This window comes from Ornithodoros turicata, chromosome 5 (genome assembly GCF_037126465.1).
Source record: "Ornithodoros turicata isolate Travis chromosome 5, ASM3712646v1, whole genome shotgun sequence".
In the NCBI taxonomy this organism is placed as follows: domain Eukaryota; kingdom Metazoa; phylum Arthropoda; class Arachnida; order Ixodida; family Argasidae; genus Ornithodoros; species Ornithodoros turicata.
The window spans coordinates 83,925,020-83,944,071 of record NC_088205.1 but is presented as its reverse complement, the minus strand read 5'-3'; the positions used below and the strand labels follow the sequence as shown (position 1 = coordinate 83,944,071).

The window sequence follows — 19,052 nt, the reverse complement described above, 5'->3', positions numbered from 1 at the left end:
ATAAAAGTGAGAGTGTTGTTGACTCAGTTTCGATTCTCATATTTCTGGTGATTTTTTTATGGACATTAAATGGAAGGTGCCTATGTTCAAAGAGGAGCTTGACACGCACAAACACACACGCGTGTTATTTCTAAGATAGCAGTTGAGTAGCAATCTCCTATTCCTGAACAAGTGCCCGTCATATGCCAGATAAATCGTCTGCTATCAATTATTTTTCAGATTAATTTAGGATTGAACAAAATGAAAATAGCCTTTTAAACTTTTTATTAGTTGAGTTGTTTATAGTATTGCCATAAAGAGCATCGAAATCGCTGTCTTCGTTTGGGGTGCACTTTTCTTTTTTTTACTATTGCAAACGGTTCGATTCAGCCCTTGCCTCCTATATCCTGAGGATGTTCAAAAACCTTCCCCAAGAGTCACTAAAGTAGACTAAGAGAGAGTCGTTTATCGACACTGAGGTCCAAAGGAGAGTAGGTACGCCTGTACGCCTAATCCCTTTTCTGACGGCGGACTGGGCCGCCTCGGGCGAAAAAAAAAAATTCACAAGAGAAGTTTGCACGAGGGAAACACCTGTCCTTTATGCACTTTTTGATGAATTGACTCAAAGGACCCCATTGTCCCACTGCTTTGGAGCATGCGTTCAAGTTCCCCCGTTCCTCGTCTCCCATAGCCGTCTCCACGACCCGATTCCGATATCCCCAACGAGCTCGCTGGGAAGGAAACGCGAGAGCCGGACATCACGGACATGTTGCGTCAAAGCGACTTGACCGAACTCTACGTGTGGGGTTTTTCGATGTTGTACCATTACTATTTTCGAAAATGACAGTATATTTACGTGCTTGACCTCTGTGGATCTCTTGGCTCTGTTTCTCCACAGTGTGAACCGTACGAAACGCTTGCGCAGCTTTGTGCGTATTCCCCAAGGAAATATGTTGGTGGTCCTTTGTTGGTCGGAATGAGTTTTGCACCTTCACCATTGTTGGCGGACAGGATCGCTGCTACATCAAGGTCTGACACACTCATTTTATGTATCTATGGCCATCTCTAAGGACGACACGTTATAAAGGCGTCATGGTGCAAGTGTTTGTCATATGCTGTGCCCCGTATGTTGTTTGCTCTCATACCTTGTTTACCTTGGATGTATATGCCCAGCGGTAGGCGAAACAGTTTTTTTCTCACTGTAACAGAGAGGAACGATTGTAGAGTAAACAAGTTGTTTTGCTGCACCCTTCCTCCCTTTACTAGAGATAAGAGCTTTTTATGTAGCAGTGATGAAGCAGGGTACCCAGATTGCTCACCAATGTTGTTGCCGTTATAAAAGCCCAAGCTACCGAGACGCCAGGCGATGTTGGCTCTTCTTTTAACGGACATAATATCTTTAGATACGCGAACTAAGTACTCCTGCATTATTATTCACGATCAGTGGGCGAGGCGGGAAAAATATCATTTTACAACAGTGGACTGGAATCATGGGATAAAAGCAGATACCACGGAGGCAAATAAGGCTTCGGCCTAATTGAGCTACCGTTTCTTTGTTGAGGTGTGTCAAATTTTGCGAACGCAATCTTCACTCTAAATATCGCTGCTTCCTGTTTTTAAACCTATCAATTGTGACACTTTCGTATTAGGCTTAGCGAGTTGATCCTGTGACTCGATCTTCTACGATGGTACCGAAACTGGAGACTTTTATGGCACACGAAAATGGAACTAAGAGTGTTGTTACTAGTTACGTCGTTTTAATTTTCCTAGTGCAGTTTGTACAAATAATTTGGGACAAATGATGTCACTCTTGATCCTCTTGATAACACAAACATCTGCGGGCCAGATTTTTTCACTGCGTCATACCCTCTTGTCTCGATTTTTTTCATGATCATTTTTTTCCCAGCGTTCCTCAATCTAACTTGTCCACCCGATATACACAAATGTGGACGACGTTCCAAAGATTTTGTTGTTAGCGGATTTGCTTTTGGTCGTCTGCGTCATGTCTCTCGAAGCTCGGAAGCGCAAGAGAATATCAAAGGGTGCAGTGTTCGAGGCGAAAATGTATCTTTCGAAGACAGACGGACGATAAAGTGGCATTTAGAACTGCCAAGATGATTTCCCGTGATGTGAGTGGCTACGAACTACGTTCCCTCTGCTCAGGATTGTGTCTTCATTCGGCAGTTGCAGTCCATTTTAGTTCGTTTCGAACAAAGCTCAGTGTGATAGTCAGATATTAACGTGAATTAATGTAAGACCATTGAGCACAAATCACATTAGCTAAGCTCATCTAATTAAATACTGCCACCCATGTTGTATAATCACTGCAGGTTGCATTTAGAACCGGCGATATAATAATGTGTGTGACATATACGTGTTCAAAACAACTCTCATTGGAAAACCTGCGCAGAAATTTTGTGACGCCAACTTTGAATGTCTGCACGTCGTACAACTGTGTTACTTTTGATGCTTTAATTTGTGGTTGGATTATTGTTTCCTCAGTATCTATGCTAAGGATAATCATTTGAAATTTTTCATTCATTTGATCGCCAAAAAAGACATTTGTATGCTGACTGTGTGCTGTAAGACACTTCCAAAATGACATTTTGTTCCTTCTACACAATCATTATTGTCGCCAAAGCTGCGTGACTCTCAAAGTACTTAAAGAAAAGGAAAATGTAATTCAGCCGCAGTTACTCCTCAGGTATAATTGGATTACTCTTGAGTTCCTTCTAGCTGTCTGAGCAGAAATTGGCTACACATTAAAGGAGCCATCTCAAAGATCTTCTGTTTCTCACATGTTACGAAGGGATGTTGCAGGATGAAACGAGGAGGAGGAAAAATGGCATTACTGTTACAAAAGTGTCCAACTGGGACCAGCGCTTATTTTTTAAATCTCCCAGTTATCTCTGTAACCAATCTGTGGGCTGTACCGTAATGATGTCTGGATTTTCCCTAATGGAATTCTGCGATATTTATGCATGTGTCGAATGAATCACTTCGCACGGTACATGTTAGTGGTCAGGTTAAGAGCTTGGTTTAAAAAAAAAGGCTAGTGACTGAAGTGATTTGTGTGCTTCTTTAAAACCCTCACATAGCACTGTTTAACCACATGGTTTTTCATACCAGAAGTTTATAACTGGCATAACAGACCATAAATTTAACTTTTCATAGTCTATGTGTACACCTTAAAATTGAGCAACATGTCTTGTGCCATAGTGCTACTAATGTCACTTGTGTCAGTGATGGACAAAGTACCGCAAAATTGTGCTTCATTAGTACTTCAAGTATAGTAAAAAGTACCAAATTGCAAACATACTTAAAGTAAAGTAACCTGGCACAGTACTGTAAATGTACTTGTAAAGTACATTCTACTGCTCCATATCTCATTGTTTGGTGGTGACAAAAAGTGAGATATGAAATTATGCTTTTATTTTGCATTTTTAGCAAGTGCAATTCATTACTCGTGAACATAGAAATGGGCGAAATGAAGGTCCCGTAAAGTAAGTGACACCCCTAAGAACTCTCTGGTGCAGGATCAACGTAGTGCGAAATTAAGGTCACGCAAAATACTCCCCAAACGTGCCTCCATCCTAATTCACAAATTATTAAGGCCGCAAACTTGACCACTTGTACGGTAGCTAATTAGAAACCCAGGGTAAAATAAGTCTCTGGAGAGTTATTAAACTGCAACTCATTTCTGAAAGCAACAGTAACTTGATTACTCGCAATTATCAATCTAAAACATCCGATTGTGACGATAGCAAAATGTTTTAATTTGACGCGGGTGTCCTCTTGTTGGAGACCATCCTTTTAAGAATAGGTCTGTCAATTGTCTAGATTGGACAAGTTGGTGGTGAAGTGTCCAAGAGAGCCATATAGACATTGAAAGGCAGCAGATACGGGAATGTGAATTGAAGCAAAGTTGTTTTTGGTGTTAGGGCAACATTGGGATGCTTGAGAGGGGCCGCTACCTCCACCAAACTTACTGCAGTGGATCTAAAAAACGCAAAGTGGAGGACATCGGCTAGTAAGTAGCCATTATAGTGTAGTAACGGATGAGTCCTTTAAATGGACATTCCACGCTATTCCTGCAGTGGAGAGTCCAAAGTGTGCAGCGGTGTGGTTTCGGTGAACCAAGTGAGCGACGTATCGTCGACAAGCGGCCTTGCACCTCAGCAACTGCCGCACACCCATGGAGCCCCTGTTGCTACACCCTTGAAGAACCAAGGTAAAAGGAAGGCCCATTCCATTAGAGAGTGTTGTTAAATAGAGAGTGTTGTTCAGCTAGCAGCAGTGCGGGTGGCCAACAGTGTGGGCTAAAGCGCAAGTCGGACGAGCTGTCAGCGGACCATGCGTCGTGCGGCCTGGCCGTACCCAGACACCGAAACCCTGAGCAGAGCAAACCCTCGACCGTGGCGCCCGCTACGTCCAAGGCTAGTTCCTCTGAGGGGGACTACCAACTGGTACAACATGAAGTTCTTTACTCGGCCACACACCAGTATGAGGTGCTTGAGTTCCTTGGAAGGGGTACCTTTGGACAGGTGGTCAAGTGCTGGAAGAAAGGCACCAACGAGATTGTGGCCATCAAGATTCTCAAGAACCACCCATCGTACGCGCGCCAGGGACAGATTGAAGTGAGCATCCTGCACAGGTTGGCTCAAGAGCCTGCGGACGATTTCAACTTTGTGCGTGCCCTCGAGTGCTTCTCACACAAGTCTCACACATGCCTAGTGTTTGAGATGCTCGAACAGAATCTTTATGATTTCCTCAAGCAGAACAAGTTCTCTCCACTTCCACTGCGCTGCATTCGTCCTGTGCTCCAGCAGGTACTTACGGCACTTCTCAAGCTCAAACAGCTTGGCCTCATCCACGCCGACCTCAAGCCAGAGAATATCATGCTCGTGGATCCCATAAGGCACCCGTTTCGGGTCAAGGTAAGAAGACAGTGACAGTGACACGAGTAGGTCAGTGATATTCCTCCTCATTTTTGTAGGTGATTGATTTTGGGTCTGCATCCCACGTGTCCAAGGCAGTGTGCTCCACCTACCTGCAATCTCGCTACTATCGGGCGCCAGAAATCATCTTGGGTCTTGCCTTCTGCGAGGCCATCGATATGTGGTCTCTTGGCTGCGTTGTGGCTGAACTGTTCCTCGGATGGCCTCTGTATCCAGGATCATCCGAGTATGACCAGATTCGTTACATCAGCCAGACCCAGGGCCTTCCGCAGGAGCACCTGTTGAATGCGGCCACTAAAACGACTCGCTTCTTTCACCGTGAGACAGACTCCAATTACCCCTTCTGGAGGCTAAAGACACCGGAGGAACATGAGGCGGAGACTGGAGTTCGTTCCAAGGAAGCTCGCAAGTATATCTTCAACTGCCTCGATGACATGGCACAGGTTGGTATTTTTTTCTCGAGCTTCTTAATGGAGGGAAATAAGAATGTGACAATTGAATATTGTTATTAGTGTGATATTTGATACTGAATAGTGTGCAGGGAATTAGCCGTTATGTGTCGGGCAGATTCTGTCGATGGAGCTTTGAGGGCTCCCCCTATAGGCGAAGGCAGAAAGAGGCGTTTGAGTGGTGAGTTTGGTCTGGAAGTACTTGGCAGCATCCGTAAGAACGTGATGTCACATGGAACGAAGGCACGTGTAGCATTCTGGAGCGTTGGAGGATTCTGGGGTGTGGCATGTGGGGTGTGAACGAAGCTCATCGCGAGAATCTTATTTGATTGCTGAGATTAGCTATTTGATTAAGACGAGTGCGAGTAAGCCGTTCTTTGAAAGGTTGTCAATTGTCAACCTCAATCGGTGGAGGGCGACAATCTGGTAATGCAGGTTCACTTGAACCTTAGCTGGTGTGAGTTTGACGGCAGGAGAGTTGTTTCAGCATTGGGCTGCTGAAGACATGTAGCAGTGGAAAGGCGCTGTTTGATGCCGGTGAAAGCATCCATTTCATGGCTTCGCAAGTTTACTTCACCTTTGCAGATTGAGAGGCTTTTCAACGGTCAGATTTGCAAATTTGCATGGACTCCCCTCATCATCGTAGCAGCAGGCAGGTTCCCTGTGAGCCGTTTGGATAGGAGATTTAACGCGTTTGAAATACATCCTTATGTGCGCAAACACCACACTCGTGGGATACCGTGTGGGGGAAAAACGAATAAAGAGCAAAAATGTTTCGAATTAATAGCGTTAGTTTCGTAAATTGCGCATGAATAATGAACTAAGGTTGTAACGATCCAAGTAGGCTATGTATCGTGCCTCAACTTGAAAGTGGGCCTGACACTTGTATTAGATCTTGCGCGCAATATTTACGCGAAGCTTTAGAGATGGCAATGGACGGTAATGTAGGACAAAACAGATGCTCGTCAGCAGTGGCACAATGATTGAGCTGCAATGGTCTTTTCTTTGTTTTTTACTCGCACCATGGCTATTGGACTACCTGTGGCTGACGAGAGCAAACGGGAGCTTACAAATGGCGCGTAAAGGCGCACAGTGAGGGGGGCTAAAACTTCACTGGGCTCTCGCGAACCTTGTACGAGAGGGTGCTGAATCGTTCTCGGCCTGACAAGGAAGATCTTGGCATAGAGTTGACATATTCGTCTCTAAACTTGACACACTTGGCAGATTCTTCCTAAACTTCTTTACCCCTCGCAGAAAAAGAGAGAAATGTGATACCTGCGCTCAGAAATGCGCTTCAGCTGCTCCTTAGTCTTATTTTTTCGGGTTTGGAAAAGAAAAAAAAAACAGTCTGAGGTGTGGCGAGTATAGTGGATATGCAGTGCATTCAAATTGCGAGTCCTTTAGAACCTGCATTGTCCCGCAAAAGGAGAGATTTGTCCCACAAAGCCTCCTCTAACCCTTTTGGAGATTGTCCACATTCCTTGTCCCACTGATTACCAGAGTGTTGCTCGGGATCATAGTGACGCAACCATGTTTCATCAACTGTAACGAGTTGCTCAAGAAATATGTCGCTAGATATGACGCTCAAAATGCTGCCAAATGAACTTGGAGGCATCCGTTTGGCATTGTTTTTCATGGGCATTCAAATGTTTCGGCACCCACTTGGCTGACAGCCTCTGCATACCCATCTCTTGATGTATTCTCTGGATATGCCCAAGGTCTCCGCGATGGTTTTAGCCGAGACATCCGCTAAATCTGATAGACAGAGCAGAAATGATAAAGAATTATCTCGGTCTTTATCCCACCCCTTGTCTGTATGAAGACGAAATGAGGTTCGTATATCTGCAGTTTGGTGGGACCCTCGTAAAATGAGCGTTAACCTCATCCCGCGCTATTGCCAAAAACATCGGACAACAGAGTCTACACTATTTAATGTCCTCGGAGTTGATTTCTGCGGACCACTTTGTTGCAGCATGGCACTAGACTCAGATGTAAAGGAGTACATCGTGTGCAGTGACGATCCGACAATGCAAAAATGTTGGTGAGGTGCTCAAAAGCACAATGCTCGCTGCATCCAGTGGAAGTTGATCGTTGAATGTGCTCCCTGGCTTTTACGAGGGACTAACCCAAGCATTGCTTAGAACATTAGCAATTTTGGTTACGAAGAGCTCCTCACTGTACTGTCACCTTCCGTCCTCTTACTCAACTCGCTGACGACAAAGGCTGGTTGCCAAATGTCTTTGTCCTTAGTCAGGAAGCCAGCATGAAGAAACGCCGTGTCAGACAACTCTGGGTTGGTTGGTAACAGATTAAACGTAGAAGTTGCTCGTGCCTTTTATTTAACCGCCATTATTCTATCAAAGAATGTCTCCTATACTCACAAATGTCAAAACTGTGGCTGCTATAATATACATTGCTTCAACGGATGAATGTTGTTTCAGGTGATGCCTGCTGGAAGCAGATGGAAGAAAAAAGTCATTTTATCGATGTGCATGCTGAGACTAGTCAGGATAGAGAAAATTGACACACTCGACTCTCCGAGTGAATGTTTTTCTCGGTTGTGAACCTTGCAAATGTGCTGTAGAGAGGACAAGCTGAAATGAGGGACATTCTGAAAAGCAGTGGCAAGAGAATTTTTGATTGCGCAGGTGAACGTGCCCACGGACTTAGAAGGAGGCGAACTACTGGCAGAAAAAGCCGACAGAAGAGAGTTCATAGACTTACTAAAGCGCATGCTCACGCTGGACCAAGAGCGTCGTGTTGGACCTGGGGAGGCACTGAACCACAATTTTGTCACCCTCAATCACCTGGTGGACTATGGCCATTGCGGCAATGTGAGGGCTTCCGTTCAGATGATGGAGGTTTGCAGACGTCCTTCTGGGCTCTACAGTCGAGGGTCGTCAAGCAGTAGGGGTCAACAGGGACCCCTGTGTGTATCTTCTATCCTGTGTCCCCCTCCCACATACGCTGGAAGTATGGGATCCCCCGCAAAACACATGGTGGTGGCACAGCAGCCTCCTGCGGCTCTACAGTTACAGCAGTATGTGCCAGTGTCAGTGGTTGAGCAGAACGGACGGCAAGTGTTGTTAACAAACCCGGTGCAAGCAGCATGGGGTGGCAACCGTCAAATGCTGGTGCCCGCTTGGCAAGCTCCCCGTGCAGCCACAATGCTCTCGGCGGAGGATGCCTGGAGTCGGTCCCTGGTGTTGGAGCGAGCGGCATTGTTACCCGACCAAGCAGCTGTCATCCCTCTTGCTGGAGCGCTCCAAGGGACTCAGCCATGGGGGGTGGTGGCTCACCCTATGGTGTCATCCTCCCTTACTACCTCCAAGCGCCACAACAAGAATGGGTATGTTTTGTCATCGTCATCATTTGTCATCGAGTCCCGCGATGCAATTATGAGGTATGAGCGGCAGTAGCGATGGAAATGGAAATTATGAAGATTTATTGAACGACACTCGGTAACTTAACTTAATTTGCGCGCATTGTATGGCACTAATATTCCGAGACCACGAAAAATCTCGTAATTTGCGTGCCCGCATTTTCGCGTGCAGATATCTGGCTCGTGCCTCTCAGTGACTGCAGCGATCGTTTTTTGCTTACCACACGGTTTGTGCAATGCCGTCTGTGCTACTGTAGTTACTGCGGTGCTTTGATTTGATTTGTGCCCACATTAGGAGGTTGGTCCACCGACGTGATGGACGGCACTCGAACTACAAAACAAATGCAGAAAGAAGTGTTGGACAAACACACTATGAACTTACAGCGCAACGTGACAAAGTTGGCAAACATAGTGTGCTTTTGGTTGTCAGTATGCCTAGCGACGTCTTTGAGCAGCATCTTGTCATATTCCACCAATAGGATGAGTGGTAGTGGTATTTTGCCTCTCAACTCTCGCTTGTGTGTGAGTACTTCTTTACCGGCTCTACCGAGAGCATATATAAGCGGCACACTAAAAAAAATTTAATTTTGCGTCATTTGAATGTTGTTACAAATGTTCCTGCACTTGTTTTGGAAGAGAAAGTGCGCAAATTATGGGATTGAATGCGGTACTTTTCTCGAGTAATTTGTACGAGCCTGGTTTGTGGATGTGCCTCGTACTGATGATGGCTAACAACTGAGTATCTCCAGTCGCAGCTACAAAGAGAAAGATGTGGTGCAGCACCAACAGCAGCAGTACCAGCAGCAAGCCCTTCAACCTCACGGTGTGCTCTTACCACCTAGCCACCACCATCACCATCACCATCAACAGCAGCAGCAGCAACAACAACAGCAGCAGCAGCAGCAACAGCAATTGTCTCCAGTTAAAAAGAGAGTCAAGGAGAGCACCCCTCCCAAGTGGGAGACAAATCTTCCTGTGGTCACTGTAACAGCTCCAGTGTCACACCACAACAGCAGGACACATGGGTGAGGGTTAACTCCGTTAATTCCCAATGGAGTCTATATATATTTATTAGAGATGTGCCAACATTCCAAGTTGATTTGAATACTTGCAATATATTCATTAATTGGAGTTTTCGGATAATTTGAACCAGCCGCGAAGGTCCAGCCATGCTGCATACGCGTCAGTATATGAAACAACCCATTATTCGCACAAAAAATCTACTCCACTACGGATAATTCAAAATGCGTGCGGAATTTCCCGGGATTTCCGTATACTCCTCTCCTCTACGAAGAGAAGCGGTATGCACCTCCTGGACCGAGCTGGTTTCATTGGCATAGAGCACTTAGTCTTTATTTTAACCCCTGATCTATTTTCACTTGGACACCCTAGCACGATCAAAATGAAGCTTTCACAATTTAAGAAAAAACAGTGAGTGGCACAAGAAGGCAGAGAAGTTGGAGAAGGTTCAGGGTGGATGAGGATATCGTCAAATTCAAATTCCAGGAATAAATGAAGCTACTTCCATGCCAAAAACTCACGTATACCTTTATCGTCCCTGATCCCATTTTCATTTTTGGACTGCAACTTGCCAAGGAGACTGAAATCTCTGTGCTCTACGTGACCAATTTTAATCTCTCAAGTAATCCATGATGTCACTCATAGTCTTCGGCGATGCTTCTCACACGTATAGCTGTGTCGGGGTAGACTTTCTTGCTGGGCCTCGGCTGAGCACCACTCAAATGTGCTCCACTCTTACCTCAGTGAGGCACTGCTCCTTCTTGCACTAGGATGCACTAGAAAAACAAGAAAAAGTAAAGAAAAACGCAAGAAGAACTCTAGATGAACTCTAGAATGTTCTAGATGTCCGTACACTGCCGTGTGTCGCAATTTTGAGATGTAGCGGTATTCACATATCGCGGTTTTGACGTAGAACCTATAATTGGTGCAAAAAAGGCGTACGCCTCCTGTTTTTGACAAATCAGAACTATGTCACTAGGGATGATAGCTGGCTAGGATTGTGCTATGCAGTGAAGTTCATTTTTAAGACTGTATGGTTGCACTGGCGTGTCAACAAAATGCCGCCGCGTTGAAGATTTTGTCCAATGGGAGAGTGGCGCTCTAGCCGTTGTCAGACGGCTGTCAGCGTAATGATGGGAAAAAATAATGCAATACTCTGAGAGAAGCTATTTGTGGAAAATTGGGTAGAAAATTGAGTGGAAAAATTTCCCCAGACACAATTAAAGTGAAAGTAAATGTGGAAGGCGCTCATTCCACATGACTCGATGGCTGTGTGCACAGTCCAAAATGATTATCTTGTCCATACTCAGCACGTCTTGACTAACGAGCATATTTTCGTGGCTTATCCCTTTCGCATCATTGGGAGTGAGCACTTGTCTTACAGTTTTGATGGTCACTTATTCTTGGTCATTTTCTCAACACAATAATGAGCAAAAGTAAAACAAAACTAGCTATTGGGGACAACAACTTTATTTTATGATTATGATTCGGAAGCACTCGCAGTGAGGAAAAAGGTGCATTGCTAGGTTGGATTTGGCCTTGCACCAAAGTCTCGAGAAAGGCTGAAACGTTGTGTTGTGCTATTAACCGAGTGAGTTATGACAGGCAAGAAAACACATTCCATTTCCTCCGCTCAAATATATCCCCGATTAAATGCTACCTTCTGTACAGTGCAGCCAGGTCCTGAACAGGGCTGAAAATAAGCTGCGATATGAAATGCAAGTGCATTTGGCATTGCTTCGTCGCTTGCATCACCCAGTCTGAGGAAATACTTTGCTCTACCGACCACGAATAAGTGTTCCCTTTCTTCCACCAGGCAATACGCGGGGAGATGCGACAATTAAAATCTCGAATTTTGTCAAAAAAGTGTGCATTTTTGTGCTCCTCGCGCCTTCACTTATCATGTCACGAAGTACTTGAGTCAAATTCAGACTAGAAATTGATTAAATACTCGCAAAAAAGTGAGTAGAAATTCAGCTCTCTTTCTGTTTTGCCAATTGTGCGATAACTTTCCCACCGATCGGTGCCATCTTGGTATCATTTGAAAGAGGAGAAATCGCACCTCTCCGACAGCAAATAAGGGAGCAGGGCGCAATCGCGAAAAGGGATTGGCTCCCGAGAGTAACGTGGCAGCGCGGCCCTCCTATTGGCGGAGGCGGTGCGCCACGTTGAAAATGCGCGCTTTCCTCGATGTTCCGTGAGCGTCGGCTGTTCCGGGGAGTTTGTAAAGCACGATGACATTGATTTTACGTAATATTAGGCTCTGAAAAAGCTGCGTGACTAGAAAGGCTACTGTCCTGGTGGGTTTTGAAGAGCTGCTGTAGCGATTTGTGACAAATAAAGCAAAAGAAACTTCGGAGCTGGTTTTCCCAGCTTTTCATTTGCATCTAATTGTCATCAGGGCGAGCTTCACCATACGATTGAAGATAGAGGCTTCCTGTCTGTTGCATGGAGTTCCAGACACATTAAGGAGTGCAGTAAAGCTATTAGTTATTATTTATCTCATACAGAAAATTTTGTAAAGCCCTTTTTGTCAAGCGGTATATCTGTAGAAAAACAGGACAAGGGGTATTTAAACTTTGGCTAGCAATAATTAAAGAGAGAAACTAACAGCTTTATTGCACAGGGCAGGCCTTTAGTAATGTTTTGACATACAAATATCGTGAAATTTCAACACAATTAATCGATCAATCAAGAGGATCGTTAGACAGTATGCTTATGCCTATAACTCAATAAGTAAAGGAGATATTCAGAAACTGATTGTTGCATTGAGATACTGGTGCTGAAATACACAAGCTTGAACTCTAAATAAGGAAGTTAGCTTTAATTGCCCCCTTAATGGATTTGAAATATATGTGGGATTGTGAAGGAGTTGCTTGTGTCTCCTTAAGGAATCCTTTGCAAGCAGACACTGTGTTTCAGATCTCAACCTTGTCGAGGGAGGAGTACAATCGTCATTGGTGACACCCCTAGCCCAGCCATCAGCGTCATCACAATAAGTTCCGATTCTGAGGAAGAACACGAGATTCCTTCATGGTAAGCTGCGAGCAGTGAGCATAACTGTTAGTAAACCAGAAATTGTGCAGCTCTTGCAAGGGACGCAGCTGTCGGCGGTGCGTCGGTCGCCGAAATCTGACCACCACGTCGTGTGCCAGCGTTGTACCCCTGACGCCAGAGGAAGAGCGCCTCTACAGCGTGCAGTCTACGCCGCGTCAAGGTAACGTGGATCTAGAGGGTGACAGCAAGCAATGTGACGCAAATGCTCTCCAGGTAGTAGCAGAATGTCACGGCTGCAGACGGACACTTGGCAGAGTCAACCTGGAGTTGTGTGGCCAGAGGAGAGTCAACCGTCTGCCTTCCAGCGCAGAGGGACCCACGCGGGTAATGCCCAATTTGGAAAAAAGTTTGTTTGTCGGTGTATGCGTACGCTTTATTTGAAGCCCCTTTAGCCGTTGAAGTCAGTGTCATGGTATACTTGAGTCTCCTCTTTGCTTCAATCATAGCCTCGTAGCTTCTTTGGTATTTCAGAGGCACCATTCGCCGTGATTCTGACGAAAGACTGAATAAAGAGGCTAGAATTTCTACGTCACCGACCTGAAAAGGAACTCTGCATGAAAATATTTCCGTGAATAACGTGCAGGACCTCTTCGGAGCACTTTCTTACTGTTATAAGCACGTGCGCGGGTTACACGTGACCAACTTCGCGCGGCAGGAAAAAGTGCATGGTGCGGAATGTTTGCTGGCTGCGTTCCGTGGAGTGAAGAAGCGGCAAATGGCGGCACTCATTCATTGTGGGGGTGTCAGTGTGCCCAGACATGACAAAGACATTGTTGTCAAAAATGAAACAAACGTGCGAGCTTTGGAGACTATTATTCTTGCTTTCTAACAACCAAAGAAGCTATAAAGCTATATCATCCTGGCGGGGCTAAAGCGGAATTTTTAAACTATTTTTTTGCGACTGTTTCCATCGCGATACTGCGCATAGATTTTGTTAGGTCTGTGGTTCTCCGTGGAGGACCTCGTATTTCTCTAGAAAAAAAAAAAAAAGAGGTTCGCCTGGCACAAAGTTCGATCGAAATAAATAAATTTCCCTCGATTAAAAATTGTCCAAGGCCTTCCTTAATGGTGGCAAAAGTTTCCAGAAGGTAATTGCCGAAAGACATTAGCTCCGTATGATTTTTGCACCTGACGAAATGTGGATCAATGCGAGGAAGGTTGCGCGTTAATAAACGTAGTTTCAGCATTCTCATCTTTTTATCGCTTCCATTGGAACCAAAAATGAACAAGCAGCAGCGTGAACTTGAGCAGCAGGGTTGCTTCCTATTTCAGCGACGACGTCTGCCCGAGGGAACGCTATTTTTCGTTGATCCTTATAGTCCATGCACCCGCTTCTGAATGGCGGTAATTAACTCGTCATTATATTCTAGACTTTTGATGCCATTGCTTGTGCTGGTCCCTGATACAACGGGTGTAGAGCGCGAACAGAAGGTGGAAGTCAGGACCAGTAGTGAGCTCTAACTGGCTGTTTTTCCTGCGTCTGACACAGAGCGAAATTTTGTGGCCTGGCTAGATTGACCACGAGCGGCATATTTTTTTATGCCAGGCGCATATTGGAGACTCCACGTAACCTGCCCTAATACACTGGAAAGTACGGTACTCTGTATAAGAAACGGTTTGCTGGCTGGCTAGTGTAAACTGTGTGTGTATCACTTTAAGCTCTATAGGATATGTTACGCTCCCGCTTTAAAATTTTTTTTCAGTGGCTGGTTCCTTGAAGCACGCTATGCCCAGAGTAGTGAGCTGCATCACAGTGCCGGACTCTGACTCTGAAGGAGGTGGCCACTACAGCCCCAACTTGCCCAATTTCACAAATTCTGTAGCTAAGGCTATTAAGCCAGAGCCTCAGAGGGACAGGTAGGATATTCGCGCTATCCTTTCTTCCCAGGATAATCCAGGGTCTCTTCCAGCATTCTCTGCAGTCAAAAGAAGCGGCTCCAGGCACAAGTGTTGACACCCAAGCGGGAAGAAGTGGGTAACCTCTTGGAAGGGGAACGTCTTATCAAGTGCAACTCTGGGGTACCCCCGGTACAGCCTCATGTGGGGCAGCCCCTGTACCTAGCACCTTCCTCCCAGCCTGATCTCTACAGGTAAGTGCTCAAGTATATTGGCAGGTAGTTTGTTGTGCCATCTCGACTTTGAGAGTACTTTGAAGCGTGCAAAGGAGCATGGAAATGGTGACGCATATTTCAGTTACTGAAGGAAGGAGTTGACAGAGGAGGCAAGACCTCTCGTAAGCTGTGACTAATGCCCAGATGACAACAACACTGTCTAGCCCTACGGTACTGCTTAACCTTATGTTGGGAACTGCATCCAGTGGGCGACGTCCTACAATGCTACTTTTACTGAGTCATGTTCGCAGTCTGGTTGGGAATGCGGTCGCCGCTGTCAGTCTGTCCTGTCATAGACTTTTTCCCTCTCTATTGATGGCTTTCCAAGGCCCTGAATTTCAGCCCTTTCGCTTTTCTGTCCAGAGACTTTGGGCTTTGTTTCCCAACTTCCTGGAATTGCTGCTTCGTAGCCACGCTCCAACAAAGGCCAAGCAGAGCCACAAAGCTATAGATTTTAATGGGGGAATATTACGCGCACGTGTCCACATTGAGCGTGACACTTTGGCGACAGATCAACATGCGACTAGGTTGCAGTCTCCTTTCAAGCATGAAAATGCACTCGAAGGAAGCCCAAGAATAGCAAAGGTGACGAGACAAAAATTGTAACCAAAGACAGCGAATAAAACGAGTGCACTCCATCAATAGCATCGTGTGCGTCGAATACGTGCTTTAGCTGTGGTGCAGTGGACCACCATCTTAGACACAATTCGTGGAGACATTAAATGTGATTTTTAAACCGTATTTACTCGTATAGAATGAGGCAAGATATATGTGAGGAGGAACCAATGTACTTGCATGTGAGACCTACACGTGCAAGTTGAAGATGGTTGCATGGCTGGGCAACATGGAAATTGTGACACACAGAAAGAGAGGAAATTGAGAGCACTATTCTGACCTCAACTTACAACAGAGATACCCTGCAGTGTCGCGCGAAATAAATACGGACACATGCAGGACACCATTCACTCGAAAGCAAGTAACATGCGTTGTCACACTTGGAAGGTGGACGGAAGGTTCTAGACTTTCACAGACTCGTGCGGGAACACTAACCAGACAGCTCTCAAATACGATATGCCAACTGTGTGCTCTGCAGGTGCCGACTGAGATGGGAGAAAGCTACCTCCGTAAGTGATATTCAAGAGGAAGACTCTCTCGATGGTATCAAGATGATTTAGTAGTGCGGGAGCTCAGTGAAGACGCTAGGAGGAGACGAAATATTATTGGAGTCTGACACCGATCACTCGGAATAAAGATGGGGTTTTACCTTAAGTGGCACTATGTGTTTTGGGGGAGTAAGTACGGTACTTGGCTCGTGGTCATTCGTCCCGGAGAATGCGCATACCACTCTCTAAACATGATACAGCAACATCATTGCTTGCTGAATTATCCCAGAGATTTTCGATGAGCTTTATGGATTTTTTAGCTTTATACCAGACCCAATTGAAATCAGAAACAACGGGGTTTAACTCAATATTTGCCGGGGGTTCCAAGTCATCACACACAACTCTGAAAGCTGTGTTGTAAATGTATAAATACGTATACCCATACAAGCTGTCAAAACAGAGACCCTGGTACCTCTAAATATTTCTACTCTCTGCGTCTACTGGTATTATGTCGAATAAACCCAAGATTTACACCTGACGCAACCCGATTCGACAGGAATTGGGTTGAATCAGGTTGAGTTGGACCCCATTACACCCCAAACATTGAAACGAAATAAAAGCCAATATTTATACCCCGATGTTGGTGGAAAATATAATGGGAGCCTATTTGTAGGACTAATAGCGATATATGTTTGGGACTACTGGCAGGGACTACTGCCGACCGACGGTGTACGTCGCCACCAGCCTGGCCCAACCAGCCTACCTTCCGCAGCAAGCACCGCAGAAGTACGTTCTTGCAGGACAGTTTCCGGCTCCACCCCCAGCCCATCACCATGCAGGGGCTGGTCGAGGTCCCGCCACCCTGACTACCGTGCCCTACGCTGCGGCCCATCCTCTCCCTGCCCACATGCAACCCGCCCCAGCTGCCCCTCCTGCCCCTGCTGTGCCTCTTGCCCCATTCTCTGCTCCCTACGGGTACAGCCTGAATCCACTGAGTCCGGGCAAGCCTCAATATCAGCATGTCTACCAAATGTTCGGAGAATGAGAGTTCAGCTGTAGGGTGGAATTGCACGCAAACTTTGTACAATGAATTTATATTGTGTGTGTGTGTTTGCCACTGCAGGCACCTTGAATGTAGTGAGAGGGCCATTTCCTATCCATCCATAACTTTGACTTACCACATTGGGATTGAGTTTTTACGCATTTTTTTTTTTCTCTCTCGCAGAGACCGCCTAACTTTGCTTCTTGTCCGCTTTTGTTTTACTGACGTTTTCTTCGAGGGAAAAACAAGTGTCATTTTGCGTATTTTGACCCCATCGAAATAATTTCCACGAGTAGATTTGTGGCATTCATTTTGTGTTTCTCTCTAATGGGATGAGCTTAATCCGATATTTAGGCACAGACTTAGTTTATTTCTGCCATTTGCTCGGGTTGACCTCGTGGCCGAGTCTATTGGTCATATCCAAGTGCCTGGCGACCGAGTTTTCTTCCTGGACGTTCCTAAGGAGGGATTGTTCCCCGTTGGTAGGAAAACGAAAAACACAGGGTCACGACAAACCCGTTCCCTCTCCAGTGTGATAATTGCACATTAATGTAGTGACCACTGTATTTATATATATATATATATATATAATTATACACACAAGCATTACGAAAGTGTGGCTCCCTGTTATGTACATAGTACTATAATAAAAAATGGAGGACAGAGCTTTTTTGTATTCAAGGAGGCAACTGTGGGTCCTTTAGGGTAGTCCCTTTTCTTTCTTTTGGTCCACTGGGCCAGGTTAGAGTGCACCTAAAATGCCATCAAAAGTTGAGCAAATTTCACGTTGTATGCCCTAAAGTGTATGTACAGGCATATCAGAAGGGCCATGTGTGTAGCAGACGACGTATCTCTTCAGTAAATGTTATTTCTGTTGTCCTCTCGCGTTGGCCAGCTTATCCCTAATGCCAAGTTTTGTCTATTTTCTGCTTGTGAGTCACCAAAGAAAAACACCATTGTTGCGAGTACAACATTTCTGCTGTTAGAAGAATTTTTGCAGACTTGCTGGCTTGCTCGATGATTGATTTAACTTGGAGCACTGCAAAAATGGTTTGGAGCGCAAATTTTTGTGGGAAAGCCATATTGAGATGCATTTTTACTACGTGAACTCTGCGCACGTTTGAAGGAGAGCTCTTATCAAGTGTGTAATCATTAAGAGTGTGTTGTTGAATTGTGTGTATTGAATAGGTGCTCTCCTGATGGTTGATTTGGTGCTCCTCTATGCAACGAAAAACTTGTTTTCCTTTTATTTAGTTGTACAATGCTGTCTTAACACAGCTGCTAAGTTTTCAGCCAGTTTTTGCCCACAAAACAACCTCTGCAGTGTAGAAAATGTGATTATAGTTGTAGGATGGGGGAAATATACATTTATTAGAAGGAAAGGGGTGGACAGAATGGATTACTTAGGACTAAGGGGAAGTTACTATGGATTTGTGGGGATACCTTGTTTTACTTTGGAGCAACAATTGAAGCAGACTGAGGCACAAATGTCTAGATCCATGTACAAATTGTAGATATCATGCTGTTGTGATAGGAATTTTGTTTGTACATTTTGTAAGCTTTGGTGTGTATGGGATTGTTGTAGCATCATTTTAACTGCACGTAATCTTTGGTACAAAATAATCGCTTACGTATATATAAATATATCAAAATGTTGCTTCTAAATGTGTGTTCTTTTTGGTAACAAACTTGTGTGGCTGAGTATGGGGTAAAATAAAAGCGTTTCTTTTTAGTTTTACAGTAGATTCAGTGATGACAAGAAGGTCGTATTCTGTCTTTCCGAACTAAATTGACAAAAAAAATTGTTAGTAAAAAAGGGAATGTGTGGTTGACGCAAAATATGTGGGTGCTCATTACATTTTAAATGCATTTGTACGGCATTAAGAAGTCTTAAATAAACTGGTATAGAATTTGAGGAGAAAGCAGGAAATTCTTTAGCAGCTGGTTGATG

The 19,052-nt window shown here is 45.0% G+C and overlaps 1 protein-coding gene across 2 annotated transcripts; it reads left to right on the top strand.

Moving 5' to 3' along the window:
• Positions 1–697: 697 nt before the first annotated feature.
• On the top strand, positions 698–19,016 carry LOC135395081 (homeodomain-interacting protein kinase 2-like). Of its 2 annotated transcripts, none has more exons than XM_064626289.1 (13): positions 698–1,008; positions 3,921–4,009; positions 4,077–4,210; positions 4,267–4,916; positions 4,976–5,380; positions 8,035–8,735; positions 9,518–9,793; positions 12,711–12,824; positions 12,875–13,005; positions 13,059–13,169; positions 14,549–14,702; positions 14,756–14,935; positions 16,768–19,016. In XM_064626289.1, the coding sequence occupies exons 2-13, from the start codon at positions 3,933–3,935 to the stop codon at positions 17,102–17,104; spliced, it is 3,270 nt and encodes a 1,089-aa protein (XP_064482359.1). In that variant the 5' UTR covers positions 698–1,008; positions 3,921–3,932; the 3' UTR covers positions 17,105–19,016. The 2 variants fall into 2 exon arrangements, with proteins under 2 accessions (XP_064482359.1, XP_064482358.1); XM_064626288.1 differs by lacking the exon at positions 698–1,008 and adding an exon at positions 1,857–2,108.
• Positions 19,017–19,052: the final 36 nt, after the last annotated feature.

What these genes read in the sequence shown, in the direction of transcription:
- LOC135395081 (XM_064626288.1), top strand. An exon ending in GAACACGAGATTCCTTCATG is followed by an intron (nt 12,825 to 12,874) that starts GTAAGCTGCGAG and finishes GAAATTGTGCAG; the next exon opens with CTCTTGCAAGGGACGCAGCT. An exon ending in TCCCAGCCTGATCTCTACAG is followed by an intron (nt 14,936 to 16,767) that starts GTAAGTGCTCAA and finishes GACTACTGGCAG; the next exon opens with GGACTACTGCCGACCGACGG.